Raw genomic sequence first — 15,370 nt, 5'->3', positions numbered from 1 at the left:
TTCCATTACCACTTCCCCATGTCCAACGATGGACGTATTGAGTACTGCGAAAAAACACTGACCAGAAGATTTCTGGTGCCCATCAGAAATTTCATTGACACCACCAATGATCTCAAATGTTGATGCTCAAAATAGAAACTTCGAAAATTATGTTGTGATATGTTCCATTAATTTTCCAAACCACTAATTTTCTTTCTGTTTGCCTATTACTCATTTCCTGTAGAATACCATTCTGTTGTGGCGAAGTATTCCATCCCCATGATATTGCAATTGCACGCCTATCAAATCTCCTTCCTGAGGCTTTATATCGTATACCGTGGAAATTGTTTTTTACATTCTGTAAAATTCTCCGTGTCTGATATCATCTGAGAAGAGGGTACCCTGTTTCTTTGACCTTCATTATCAGATAAAGGCAAATTAAACCAATCAACCGAAACAATGGAATCTACCAATCTGTATAATGTAAAATACATTTAATAAACAAAATTCACCTAGGATTTCAAAGAAATGATTCAATCCTTCCAATAATTCTTAGCCAGCTACTTCTGATGTACAGTAGACCTCCTCCACTCGCGGGTGTCAACACTTCCTCCTCAGAAGGATACTTATTCTGAGATCGTCTTGGAGACATTCTTCTGTGCTTCCGAAATGGCTAAACTTTTTTAATTGCCAAAGTGCTTTACATCTTACAATATTTTTAAAAATTTTCTTAATTTCACTTTTGGGGCAATATGTAGATGTATAAATAATATACTCTTCTACAATATAGTTTCGAAACGAAGTTGTAATTGTAACATATTCTTTAATCTCGCTGCTATCAGAAAAGTAAAAATGATTGAAACTGAATTAGTTTACATACAGATGTTTTGCAATTTTTCCTTTTTTAAACGATGCTATTATTATAACCAATTTCAGAATTACTGCCTTGAAATATTGATAATAATACAAATATATATATTGATAATTTTTCACGATAATAAATTGAAGTTTTATAGAAAGTGATGTGTATTATTCTAAATATAATTCACTTGAAATTATCACACATCCATTTAAATGCAAACGTTGAAAACAGGAAATACAATTCTTTCTTTGTTATTGAAATGCCGACCACTCAATTTAAAGTAAAGATATTTAAACAATTTTTTTTATGTCTTCATTGATATCTTCTGAAGACTTGTCACATTTACTTTATTGAGTGTATAAATTATAGCGGTATCTTTTTTTAGATATCAATATCATTTATGTCATTATTTAATGGATTTATTTATTACGTTATACACATATATGTTTTTATACATTCATATGAAATACTGAAATAATTGATTTACCAAAAAGGGACGGTTGGGTCGAAGGTAGATCACCTTCATACTAACAAACAGAAATATAATAAAAGATAAAGGCCATCATCCCCTTGTAACCTTCATTTTTCGAGTCCATTTGAGTTTGGATTATTTGTTTTGCAATATTCGATATCCTTAGTAATCATTTTAAAATATAAAGTTCATTTAAACATAATACTTACCTTTGCTATTTATGTGCGTTATGAACATAGAAGTTTAAGTTTTGCCAGTAATCACTATTTTTCACATCAAAATTTGAATAATAATAGCTAGCCTATATTATGTATAACATGGTAATTTTTTTTTTTCTTGGATTCAAACATGTTGCCAATTTTCTGAGACTCTTTCATTTTCTAATGCTTTAACTTGCAATTTTGGTTGATCACAGTGCACTTTGTAATTATCACTGGGAACATTTTGTTTGGTAGCAATAAGAGGGAAGATTACATCTACTATTTATGGTGCCATCATCCTCTCACTTTTTCTGTCATGTTTCTCTACTTGAAGCAGAGAAAGATGAGAAACGGTTTGTTATCGCGATTTTTTCTACGAAAAACAATTCATACGAGTCGGTTACGCTTCAACTTTTATAAAAGTATATTTCCCGAGGGTATGGTATTCAGAGTAATTCGGTGTCCACCGCCACTGGCTCTTCATCGAGCACTTGTCTTCATGTGAAAGTGCAGTAACTAGTTGTTTCTAAATTAGTCGAAATATTTCTGCCGAGTTCAAAAGAGAATAGAAAGCACGAAATATTAACTTGAATTGACTGAAATTTGTTGATGTATTAGATTACTAAAATAAAACACTTCCTATTCGTCGAAAATATTTGATGAGGACCAACTTTGAAAATCAGACATCATTGCATTTTTCTTAAGAGAAATTAAAAATTATTTAATAGTTCTGTAATCGACCAAATATAAATACTGAACTCGGTTTAGTTGTCAATATTCTAACGCATCAGAGGATTTGCTTGCTATTGTCACAGTATTTGATTCACTAACTAAATAATGTGGGTTTTCTCCTTTTTCTTTATCGATTTTTTTTTTTTTTAATCGTTCGTGATATTAGATTATTTAAGATTTCTGCATCCTGCTACATTACTTAGTTATTAGTTGAGTTACTGAAATGTTAAATATTATCCAAACAATTAAATTTCACAAATCTATTCAATGGTAAACCTAACCATAGTAATGAAAATTATTTAGCCATACGACCACAGATTTGTTAAAATTTTGCAATATTATATTACGCACATGTTGCAACCGTCTTGTTACACTGCTAAAATTACTATGTAGAAATGGAAAGTGATATTGTTGTTGGACGATCACCCTTTCACCATCAATAGGATGATATGAGTATGGTAGGAGAGCCCCAATGTGTTATGGTATATGGAGTTCTAGAATAAGATAGTGGCAAAAAAAAGTATAATTGAGCTAAATAGTTATCTTTTAAGTCAATGAACTCTGGCCTGTATTAATAATAAACAACACGTATTCATAAACAGATTTTGTATACAACGATCTATACATTTAAATGCGCATTATCAGTAGTGTTAAACAATAATAACTCGACCAATACCTTCAAAATTCTAATCTTAATTACATCAAATCATTTGACCATATCTTTTAGTTTAGATTAAAAAAACAAAAATAATTATAAAATTTTTAAATAAGCTGAAGAAAAAATTAGTAAAATTATCTGGCAAGTGTAAAGTTAATGTGTATTGTTGGTTAGTGGGTTCGATTCCCAGTCTAGGTCTTGGATTTTATTTAATGGTTAATAAAAGAAATTTACAGTAAAGTATGTTTGCTAGTCGCCTCCGTCCAAGACACCTAAGTGGTAGTTGGACGTAAAACCCGCCTGAAAAAATCTCGCAAGTCGTCCATATTGTATCTGCTACGGCTCCTCGCGCAGAGCAGGAATAATGGCCTGTTGCGTTTCTGACAACAGGTATTTTCTTCTTTATTCTTTGGCGTCATTTTTGCCATTTACGATATCATTTTATTGTTATTATTTTAATGAAAACTAAAGCCTCTTTAAAAAAAACAAAGAAAAAGCTACCTTGAATAATGAGTTTCAACGTCTGAGCATATTATCTTATTGATCAGACGATGACTCTCTCACCTTATCTTTAAAAATAATCTAATCTCCAAAAACTTTCTGCATTTCAATGGCTAATTGGATTGCAATTTTCTTTTGCAAGCTTTTCTTCTTCATTACAACATTGTTCCCATTCTTATTCTTGAGGAGATACTATTCTTTTTCAATCATTTAATTCTTTTTCTAGAATTATTATTTCTAGAAATATTCTACTATTTACCAGTCTATTATAATTTCCTCAAACAGTAATTTCTCCATTATAGTGGTGGTATTAAGAATAGAAAACAGTGACTAATTTTTAGAGGTTTCTAGTTGGAATGCCTGCCTGGTTAAGATACTTTGGAATTGGGACATTCTGCCATGATTTATGTCATAAATCATAATCCATAATGTATGGATGTCATAATCATAATCCACTCCAGTTTTGTCACTGCCAGTTTAACGAATCTCTGACCCTGTGATACTATCAGTGAGGGGGGATACCCCTGCAACTACAGTTTTTGGAGCTGTTGAGCTGGAAAGATAATTTCATAGATGACTCCAACCACTAGCCTTTTCCAATGCCACAAGGTTTATCTGATATCTGATTTATTAAGAATCAATCCAATTAAAACCATGTACGTTAAAAACAAATATTAACTACTATTTGTTTGGTCAAATATGCTGATTTTATCAAGGTATTTAAGGATGGTTTCTTTCAAGAATATTATTTGTAAAAGCCAGCTAATAAAAATGTCAGTTAAGTTTTTCTGTTCTGACTGAGTGACCATTATGAAATGGTAGTTGGGAGATTTTAATTCATCATTAATTGGTCATTTTATAGTTGAAAGTCAACTAATGTAATGTTGAAAGTAATGACAACGCCATTCATCACTCTGCATACCTTTTATCTGTAATGATTAATACTTCCCAGACTAGATGGGGACAAACAGAACAATATTACGAGTATTAATACTACATGTTTAAAGTAAACGTAATTGTAATAGACATTCCATTAGAAATTAATAATTTATATTAAAAAAAAAAAAAAAAAAGGAATGCTATGTCTCTGTAAGAGAAATGTAAATGTATTTATTTGAAGTATTGGGTTTTTTGTCCTTTTTCCCAAAATATAAAAAGAAAAATTTTTAAGTATGAAGAAGTTTAACTTATTTTTGTCAGAGGAAAAGAACTGGTTCTGGTACTCCAATGTTTATATAAAGTAAAAACTATTGTATTATTTGGACAATAAAAACATTTTATTAAAAATTTATTTGAAAAGTGATACAGGTGAACTGGTACCCAAAAAATAAACGGACTAAAACTTTCTTAAAAATCCGGATAAAACTAGTTTGTACCGATTAATAGTAATTGGTGCTGCAAAAAAGAGAAGTTATTTGTTAAATATTTCGTACTTCTGATTGGAGGTCCAACATCCTCTCCTGCCGCATTTAGACCTGTAATTATTATAATTATAATTTTTAGCAATTTATTTCGATTTTGTTTTTATTTCAATTGTGTACAGAAGGCACTTTAACTAGTAGTTGTCATTTAATGACTATGTAGGAATTATATCCATAATTTACTAATTTGCGAAAAATTTCTCCTAAATATCGGTTTTAAATAAAAGATTTTTGTTCAGCTCCCATAAAAACTAAGATCTGCTCTAAAAAAAAAATTCAAACTATTCGTCAACATTTATTTAAATAAAGTGAATTTAATTTTATTTTTAAATCTGATGTGAAACACAAACACTTTATATTTTAACAAAAGTAACAGTTTTAACAAATTTTCAGCTCAAAGTTTTAGTAAAATTGTTCAATACGTTTCTGGAAGTAATATGAACAAAATTGAAAACATTTTATAGCACTGATATTAAGTTTCAGAAAAATTGCTTCAAGTAAGAAGTGGCTCAGCAATCTCTCCTCTTTCGCTGAGAAGTATAGTTGCCCCATTCTCTACACATTATACACATCAGATATACCTGTGCATCCCTCATTTAATAAATTAAAATTAAAGTTTCTTTGTAGAAACTTATTTATAGTCTACTTGGACGATGCTCCAAATTGCTAAAGTACTGAAACGATTGCTATACAGTGTAATCCTCAAACGTATGTTAACTTACAGACTAGAGCTGTGAGGTTCTGCCTAATCTAAGAACATATGGAATGTACAGAAATTCCAACCAAAACTACTTGGGCAGATAGTTGAAGAATCTTTTTACCTCACGAATCTTATTTTTCACATCAACCTTAACATTCCATTCATACAACTAGCTAAGTCAAAATATCAGTCCCATCTGCTGCCTCTACTTGCTCTAATATTTTTATACAGTCTTTCGCTCTATTGACTTTCCTGACAATCTACCTCACATTGACTGAATCACCGGTGGCCCCGAAATTTTATTGAGGCCTGAAGTTCATCATCATCCACGATAACCTCTGTTCAGTTTCTCTGCTCCTGTTCACCACGCACCGTTTACATCCTTCTTCTTCAAACATCTTCTTTTTTTATAGTTGATCTAGAGAAAAATTTCTATTTATTTCTAGTTTTGTAAGTATAATCAACTGTATTCGTTGAATTCATTATCCGTTGATAATTCATTAGTTAAAAGTTCGCGTCACTATGATTCGTTATTTCATCTTATTCAGCAAGTTGAACGGTTGAAAGCTAGACTGACAAACTCCCACACTCTGACGTAACGTCCTTGACAAACAAAACAATAATACAGTATGATGTCTCTCATCCTTTTATTTATTTTTTTATTCTTCCCGTAGAAAAGCAGGGACAATTTAATTTGGGCTGCTGGAACTAGAGAATTACAGTTAATCACAAACATTTGCTGTGATTATTTCCACATAATAGTTATAAATAATTACATCAAACTATTATATTGGAGCCACAATTATGTATTAGCGGAAAGAGCTCAATATTTTTACGCGATTCAAAATTATTTTTAAGCAAGTACTTCTGTGGTTTTTTGAAACTGTTAGCTAGTTTAAAACACTCTACAAATAAGCGTTATTATTGATTATATGTTTTTTTGTAATATATAGTTTTATTCATTTTTCAGGTATGGAGAAAAACAAAGAAGGGCAGATTCATCAGAACTTAGCGGTATACAATTACTTTCAGCGACTGCAAACCATTTAAAAAAGCCATACCAACAACTACTTATACCAATCACAGTATGGATAGGTATGGAACAAGCATTCATTGGAGCAGACTTCACTCAGGTAATTTTCATTCAACTTGTTGGTCTTAAAGAATATTCTTTTAATTTTTTTTTGGATAGCAGTCGTTTCTTTAAAAAGAATTACTTGAAATCTGGAATTTCAGACTGCATCAAAATCTTTTTAAAGTGAGGGTATAATTTACGAAAGACTTCTATCCAACTTCTTCTCCAAGACGCATCCTCAAACGAGATGGAACGGAGATTTATCTTCCTGACTACATTTTTTTCCCTTCTACAAAGTGGTTCGCAGTATGTTTCATCCTGTGTGAACATATCCTTAAGAGGCAGCACCCTATGTGAGGGCTGTGATCTTCCATGACTCGACCTTGGTTCAACCTAAGAGTTGGGCACTTGTACGGCTCCTCATCCAGTGAGATCTTGGAATGTCTCATCCCCGTCATGCTTCTCTAATAAAGAGTTCACTTTTAAGTGAGTCCCTTGGCATTATTAAGACGTCTTTGGCTTTTGTACGAAATAGTGCAAAAAGAGACGGAGATATCTACCCTCCTTAGCCAACATTAGCCCTCTTCATTATCTTCTAAGTTAACGGCCCTAACTTCATATTCGTGGTTCGCCAGGAACTCCATTGATAATCTTCGATCAGATCTGGTGTGCTTCCACAGTACATGATTCCAGAAAGAATATATAATAAATGAAAAATTCAAATGTCCCTCATTTTTTATCTTAGATAACCTTGTACAAACCTTCAGTTCAGCAGTTTCTAGAAACTCCAATCGAAATTCTTCATTTTATTTTACTTTTTTAATCTCAATGCTTCATAGGTATTTTAACATTACTTCAAAAGCTTGCAATTCATTGCTTCTCTGACAGTCTCTAGAAAGATTTTATAATGAACTTCCAATCAATTCAATTGAAAGATTTCATTTTCGTAATTATTTGTTCTAAAGGACTTTATAAAGTTTCATTGAAGAGGAAAAACAAGTTTCTGGAAGGGCAATAATGTATCGGCAGTTATATAATTATCACATTATTACTATTATTAGTTATGACATTATCACTAGTATTAGACATTTAAAATTGTCAACATTGAATTAACAACTATTTTATGAATGTCTGGAAATAATGATTAAGACAAACGTTAATATACTGTATAATTTATGTACAAAAATATGAACATCTCACATCAGGATAATGGTTTTTCTTTTCTCACTTTATCTTTATTAGCTCCATTAAGATATGATTATTTAAAACAATAAAACTATTTTTTCAAATTTTTAATTGAATTATGATTTTTTTTTACAGGCCTATGTTTCTTGCGCTCTGGGAATTCCTAGTGTTGGCTATGTGATGATTTGTTTTGGAGTAGTAAATGCTGTATGCTCAGTTGTATTTGGCACATTAATGAAATATATCGGACGATTTCCTATAATGGCGTTAGGTGCAATCGTTCATGCTATACTCGTTATAATTTTGCTGTACTGGAGGCCGCATCCAGACTCTCCCCTAGTCTTCTTCGCTATATCAGGACTGTGGGGTGTAGGAGATGCCGTGTGGCAGACTCAAGTGAATGGTAAGAAAATTCAAAACATAGTAACTAGTAATAATAATTATTATTATAATTATAATAATAAAAGTGAAGGGGTTAGCTATGCGGTTGGCATATTGGATTCCCATGCGGAGATTCCATGTTCGAATCTTCCAGCTGCTGAACCTTAGACATTTCTCTTCCTAGGAGCTTCTTACAGCTCACTATCCGGTGATGAACAGTGTTGATTGTAACGAGATAATACTGTTCGGTGGTCGGCATTGCACTGAAAAAAGCTCCGGGCCAATAACCTCAGATGTTGACGCGCCTTAACTTAAATCATTAAAAATAATTATAATAATTCATATTAATTTGAACAGAGTACAAAAAATACTTAGTATTAAATAATATGCTGCTAAGTATTTATAAAATTAATAAACGAGATTCTTATTTGAAACTGCAGTAAAGTGGGATATTTTAAAGCCACACTGTTCATCGAAAACATCCCAATAAAGGGTTTACTGGAGTAGTTTAGGAAGGGTTGGCACCTAATTTGCTAGTTGGAAGTTAAACCCTTTTGGAGAAATTTCTAATTGATTCTTTTATAAATTCATTTCATCCAGTTTTGTTACCTATCGTGCTAGAAGATGCTCGATGATTAATATAAGATTAATTAACCTTTTCTTTCTCTTCTTTTCTATCAACACCACTCCTTTACTAAGATTTTTAAGATTTACTAAGATTTGAGACTAATTTACTAAGAATAAATTGTGAAAAATCGTTCCTACTGGCTAGTATGTCTCTGATCAAGGTGCACATCTGGGCAATTAGATAGAAACGGTTTTTCAAGATCTATTCCCTAAAAATCAGAGATCAAACTATAAAAGAAAACTTATCAATAGTTTTAAAATTACTTGAACTTTTAACATCATAAGAAGCTAAATAAGTGAATTATTTATAATGAATCCAATGATTGTTTCAGGATTGTACGGAACACTTTTTAGAAGGAACAAGGAAGCTGCGTTCAGTAACTACAGGCTTTGGGAAAGTGCAGGATTTGTAGTTGCGTATGCTTATAGTACACACTTATGTGCGCGTATGAAATTATATGTGATGCTGACGGTCCTTATAATTGGTACAATAGGCTACTGCGTAGTAGAAATATTACATAAGAGAAAGAAGCAAAGAATGAAGAAAGCAGAAGCTTTAAAACAACAACAAGAAAAAGAGAGCAAAGACTTGAAAAGTTTACCTCCCTTAGCTCCAGTTCCCGTTGATGAAACAGATGATGAAAAAGATGATATTGATGATGAGATTACCATCACCCACCTATAAAGACGGCGCAAGGCTATTACAGCTGTAGGACAACAAAACACTATTAAAAGTACTATGTTACCATAGAAAGAGCACGCTCTTTTATTTAGGTAGATAGAGTACAGAAAGGCGAGACGTCTGAAATAAATTTGCCTCTTAAAGGAACAAAAGCTTATAAATGGGTTTGATTCCCGACAAATAGATTGTAAATATTCAAATAATTCATTTTAATAAGTTAATCCAAAAATGTCCAATGGATGATGGCTAATTTGCAATAACCATCAGGACAAGAGAGAAGAAAGAAAAAAAAAATCCAAAAACAATACCAATTATTCGGAAGCATTTTCAGAATTTAAATTTAGAGTTTTTATTGTTTCTTTAAAATAGTTGTGGAATACTCAGTATGAAAGTGTAAGTTAAGAAACTCACTTTATTAAATGAAAACCCCAGTGTGAATGACTGATTGTTTTTTAGACACTATATCACAATGCAGTATTCAAAACTTTGCATTTAATTTTTTATTGTTAGTTGTATTACAAGTGTCCTTTTTTAAAAAAAAAAATCACCAAAGGGCTTTGTAGTTTTCTAAAATAGTTATTTTACACTTGTATTAGGTAAATAAATTCTTAGGCACTAACTTTACACTAATTTATTTATGAAAAAAAAAAACAAAAATCAAAAAAATCAACTCACTTAGTGAGTGAGTAGAAAGAACGTTGTAAATGTACTAAAAAGTAACTTGAATGTAAGTGATTGATGTTAATAAGCGTACCTTTTAAATTATGAATCTCAAAATTCGAGGTTCTCGTTTGCTTGTCTTTCGAACAGTATTCTTCAGTATAATTATCGTTTTAAGTTGTTTTTAGCAAACAAAACAAACATTTATTTATTAATTTTATTTAATTGTTACATGATAAACAATTTTTTTTTTTTTTGTTACATTAATGTTTAATTGGTACTTTGTAAATCCGACGAATATATAATTTTTTAACAAAGTATTATTTAGATAATTTTTAGTTTGTATGTACATAATTGTCGTTAGTTATTTAGAATTGTTAGATACTACTTATCGAAGTAGAGCAGTTATGTTTCTTTCTTTATTACTTTGTACAAATAGGAACGTGTAAAAAGTTTTTAATGGTGCAGTGTTATAAGGTTTCCTAAATAACCCACCCGATATCTTCTGCACCTCTTATATATTTTTATTCAAATTTAATTAAATGCATTTATTTTATTGATTATTTATATTTAAAATCTTCGCATTATATATATAATTAAGAAAAGCCATAGAGATGTGTTAGTGTTAGATTATAAAACAAATAAATTCAATTGGTTCTATAACTACATAATCTATTTCCCTAATTTACCATGTATTCTTATTACATTTCTTTTGATATTGAAGAAAAGAAGTTTAAGAATGAAACATTTTATTTCAATATATCAATATACATATCTATGTACTTATAATGGTACTTCCCTCTTATTGAATTTTATATCCTCTTACAACAGGATAACGCTGGAGGAATAGAAGGCCAGACTGGCAACAAAATCAAGAGAACCAGTGTGCGAAACACAGAGGAAGTTCTACTGTTCTGTAGAACCCATACAGGATAGGTCTTCGAAAGAATATTAGTAATAAACCATAATGCCATAATTGGCTACTCCAGCAAATCTTTGCATTAAAACAGTTGTTTCAGGGTTGACCGTCAAAAACTGCACAAAAACGCGTAACGTTGAAAAACAATCAACTTTGACAATTTATCCTCTTTTTCTATTAAAAAGGAAAAAAAAAAATCACCGATATTCTTAATAATATAGTCGAATCCTCCTCCATAACTGTATTTTTTTAAAGAAAAAAGTAGCCAAAAAAAAAAAACAAAAACTGTATTTTCAAAAATGCTTCTCCTTCTTATTGTTGTGTTTGTAAACAACATAGCGCTTAAACGTTCGAATTTCATGAAGAGGTGACATTAGAATCGAAATTTTGAACAGATTTTTATTTTAGAAGTCCCGGCGTTGTGCCTCATAAGAAGAAGAGTTTGCCTCACGAAAGTAAGGCCCTCACAATTATTATTAATATTTCTATACCACTTACACCAATTTGAATACAAATTTAGCACGGAATGATTGAAGCACAATTTCGTAATTATTCTTCTTTAAAGAATATTTATTATTTAACGAATTGTACAAAAAAAAATAGCACTATATCTGGTATAAATTGCAACATTCTAGAAATCGTTTATGGTATATTACAGGAGGTTAAATTGTTAATGTAAATTTCAAACGTAAATATCTGTTGTAATATTTTTCAGACCTTAAAAACTTCTTTACCGAATTGTAGAGAAATGTTAGCTCTGTAACTGGCCAAAATGCAATGTTTTAGTGTTTATAGTTATTGAGACATTGAAGATTAAATTTTGGGGGTTTTGTAAATCGTACAAATTTCAAACCTCTGTATTTCTCTTCCTATTGTACCGATTTCAATGAATTCTTTACAGAACTTTAGAGAAATGATAGCTCTACAACTGAACTAAATTGCAAAGTTTTAGTGTTAATAGTTATTGAGATATTGAAGATTAAATTTTGGGGGTTTTGTAAATCGTTCAAAATTCAAACCTCTATATTTCTATTCCTAATTTTCGATTTCAATAAATTCTTTACTCAATTGTAGAGAAATGTTAGCTCTATAACTGAACTAAATTGCAATGTTTTAGTAATTTTTTTTTTCCATTAATACTGATATTTGAAACCTTATAAAAGGTCATGTTTAAATGTTTTACAAATTGATTTTCGGAGAAACAAAATTGATTTTTCTACGAAAGCAGTTTGCATTCAATAGGGCCCATGACTGTACTGAATAATTTTTATTTAATCTGAAAATTTCACGATAAATTGAAATGGATTATATGTTAATAGTCGATTAGTTTTAAATGAAGTAGTAAAGAGAAGGGAAGCTGATGGATTAAAATATCAGTAAACAGAAAATCTATATATTTTTTTATTTTGATTTAAAATTAACCTCATGCTATATTTTTTGATTAGCTACTGAAAACTTTTTATATATATTTTTTGTATTTTACTTATCTAATATGGAACTTAAGTAAGGCTTTCTTTCAGGGAGAGACATAAAATCAAACAACATTTTTTTTAGCTAAGAAGAGTTAAGTATGTTCTACCTGATAAATTTCTTGTACCATAAGAAAGAAGTTCCTAAGCTAATACCATACCTGGAATTAAAAATGAAAATAAGCAATATACAAAACTAATAAACTGATAAAAATGAACAAATGAAATAAATCTGCAAACCATGTAAGTATATACGATAGATGTTCATTTCTGAAGGTGGCTCTAGTTTGTCCTCCTATAGGACCTCCCTCTACTGTAAAATCAGCAGTTACGTCTATGAACACTGGCCTACAATCAACAAATTTCGCCATCTCTTCAACATCTCTGTAAAATTATTAAAAAAGTTCAATTTTGTTAAAGTAATCGCGTTTCCAGAAGGTAATGAAAACCGTCCATTCCTCTTTCTTCCAGCAGTTTTCTTAGGGGAGACAATGTTCTTCAGATTTCAGATATTGTAATACGCAATGTACCTGCTAAACCAAATTCTAGCATCCAGTTTATTTAATGGCGTGAATGGCTGTCTTGGTTCACTTAACCTAACAACACCTTCCAGCTCTACTTCTTCATTAATTTGTCCATGAAGACGGGTTCTCGGATTCTTATTTTTTAATGCAACCCAACCACGATTAACCAAAATTCTTTCCCTAGTAAAAAGAAGCATAATTTAACGCTTTTAAAGCACCAATAATTATCTTAGAGTACAAACTTTGATAAATGTAATACTTAGATTCCGAAAGAATAAAAGGTGTTACAACTTGATAACCACTAGATTTATTTGCTGATGTTGTAACAAGCTTTCCGTGGTAAGCTGATTCTCCATCCAGCAGCAATGATCTAGGTCCCAAATACATTTCACCTGCATGATCAAATTTACCTCGTACCCGCACCTTTCTATACTCCAACGCTGATACTTCGCTATCTCTACAAAACATAAGAAATAACTAAATAACTTAAAATGAAAATAGTGGAAACAAAATAACAAGCGAGAAAGAAAACAATTTTTTAAGGAACCCGGAGTCAGAGGGGATAAATCTGAATGTTTTATACTTAATTATAGTAGCACGGAGTAACTATTGGCCTGAGGAAAGAAGAAAGAATAGGTGTTACATTGAAGATTACATGGCTGAATCAAAATAAATTGCCTTCCAAGCAAAAATAAACAGGGGTAAAAATTTCGTTGATGCCATAAGATGGTGGAATTGACACCAAAATCCTAATTTTACAATGACGGCCTGATGATTATGAAGAGGTTGCCTGAACTTTTAACGAGATGGAACGAAGTTTTGCTGAAACGGAAAAAAAGTAGACTTTTAAGATACCCGCGCGATACATAAGAGAGTACAATGATGATTCCGCTTTTACAGACACAAAAATTTGCTGTCTAGATTAATATACTCTTCAGATGACCAACTTCCCATAAGGGTTATTTAAAAATGGTACGATGTACTAAAAACACTTCTTTACTAAGATTGTTATTAAGTTGCTTTTGACTGCGTCTTCGGCTTTCTGGGTAAGAGAATTCTACTAATTCATGTACGAATTTAGTTTCTCATTAATTTAACAGGCCAAAAGAAGGATTACAAAAATGGATGATACTTTACAAAAAAGCCACTTGTGTTTCAGCAATCTTATAAGTTCATATAATGCAAACAGTTTCGAAACCCTCTTTAGCTCAATGTAAAATTTTATTAAACGACATTGTTTGTTTATAACAATATTCCCCCAAAATTATCTAAATGAAAGAAAAATTCATTTAAATTATAAAAGATATATTTTGACTTAAAGATTCTTGGTAAAAAAAGCTTACTCTTCAGGAAGTTGTACAGCCGGTTCTCTGGTTTTTACCATCAGACTTTCTATTAAATTTTCTTTCCATTTTTTCCTCTTAATTTGCCAAGTACCTAGACCAAATGTAGATACAGGAATCAACTGCAATTCAAAAATAACTTATGTTTTAAGAAACAGTGAATGTGTTGTCATCATCTAACAACTGATAATTACCAGTAAAAACCAACCAACAGGTCCAATTCCTTCATTTCTTTTAAGGTCTCTAAAACTAGAGCGGACTGGCCGTTGTAATACGTTTTGTTGGACGTTCTGCTGTATGCGGGAACTAAACATTCTTTTACAAGAACACTGAAAAAATATTAATTCCGCCCAAAAATAATTGAACAGCTTTATTGAAATAAAATATTAATTAAAAAATAAAGTTTATTGCTTACATTAACAGGCAATGCAGTGGGTTGAAATAATAAGTAACTTCTTTTCAATATGTGGTTCACACTGGTTTGAGTAGACAAGACATTGTAGAAATACCCATACGCATTAGGTAACATTATGAATTTTACAATTTAGAATTATAACAAATTCAGTAACAATAGCTAAGAGAAGTACAATTAAAAGTATGGCAATAACACAACACAGTATTTATTTGATGACGAGAAAAGTACCATTACCAACCTTCAGAACCTGTTAATAACCTTCTCTTCATAAATAACACCCTAACTAAGGTTATCTAAAAAGCCTTACTGCCAGATCATCGGTGAATTTTATAACTTTTGTAATTATTATTATTGAATGAGTTGGTATAAATCTACATTTAGACCCAACACAAATAAAAATTAATTACTGCACATACTCTTATGTTATAGTCTTTATCAGAACTAATAAATTAAATTAATGCTTCCTTATCTTCTGCAATAATTTTGATAACTAATGGTTCGGGAGGGCATCTTGTCTTGAGATAAAAATCTAAAGCAGAAGCTACTAGTCGTGTTTAGAGGAAAA

General features: G+C 31.0%; 2 protein-coding genes across 3 annotated transcripts in view; one reads left to right on the top strand and one right to left on the bottom strand.

The window, feature by feature from the left end:
- LOC141449888 (UNC93-like protein) overlaps window positions 1-9,780 on the top strand; it is a 76,008-nt gene extending 66,228 nt beyond the window's left edge. The window contains exons 5-7 of the mRNA XM_074119806.1: window positions 6,496-6,658; window positions 7,921-8,188; window positions 9,126-9,780. Of these exons, the coding sequence (XP_073975907.1) occupies window positions 6,496-6,658; window positions 7,921-8,188; window positions 9,126-9,478 (784 nt within the window). The 3' untranslated portion in view covers window positions 9,479-9,780. The remainder of the gene's footprint in view (window positions 1-6,495; window positions 6,659-7,920; window positions 8,189-9,125) is intronic.
- Window positions 9,781-12,431: 2,651 nt separating this feature from the next.
- On the bottom strand, window positions 12,432-15,251 carry Surf1 (surfeit locus protein 1). Of its 2 annotated transcripts, none has more exons than XM_074119829.1 (7): window positions 14,806-15,251; window positions 14,599-14,719; window positions 14,391-14,512; window positions 13,307-13,504; window positions 13,054-13,227; window positions 12,764-12,907; window positions 12,432-12,684 (listed from the first exon to the last, which is right to left on the bottom strand). In XM_074119829.1, the coding sequence occupies exons 2-7, from the start codon at window positions 14,617-14,619 to the stop codon at window positions 12,630-12,632; spliced, it is 714 nt and encodes a 237-aa protein (XP_073975930.1). In that variant the 5' UTR covers window positions 14,620-14,719; window positions 14,806-15,251; the 3' UTR covers window positions 12,432-12,629. The 2 variants fall into 2 exon arrangements, with proteins under 2 accessions (XP_073975930.1, XP_073975929.1); XM_074119828.1 differs by having other exon boundaries at window positions 14,585-14,719; window positions 14,806-15,240.
- Between the last annotated feature and the right edge of the window lie 119 nt (window positions 15,252-15,370).

This window comes from Rhodnius prolixus, unplaced genomic scaffold, assembly GCF_049639745.1.
Source record: "Rhodnius prolixus isolate KJV_2025 unplaced genomic scaffold, Rpr scaffold_2, whole genome shotgun sequence".
Taxonomy (NCBI): Eukaryota; Metazoa; Arthropoda; class Insecta; order Hemiptera; family Reduviidae; genus Rhodnius; species Rhodnius prolixus.
The sequence above is the reverse complement of the archived record's forward strand: the minus strand, read 5'-3'. Positions and strand labels throughout refer to the sequence as shown.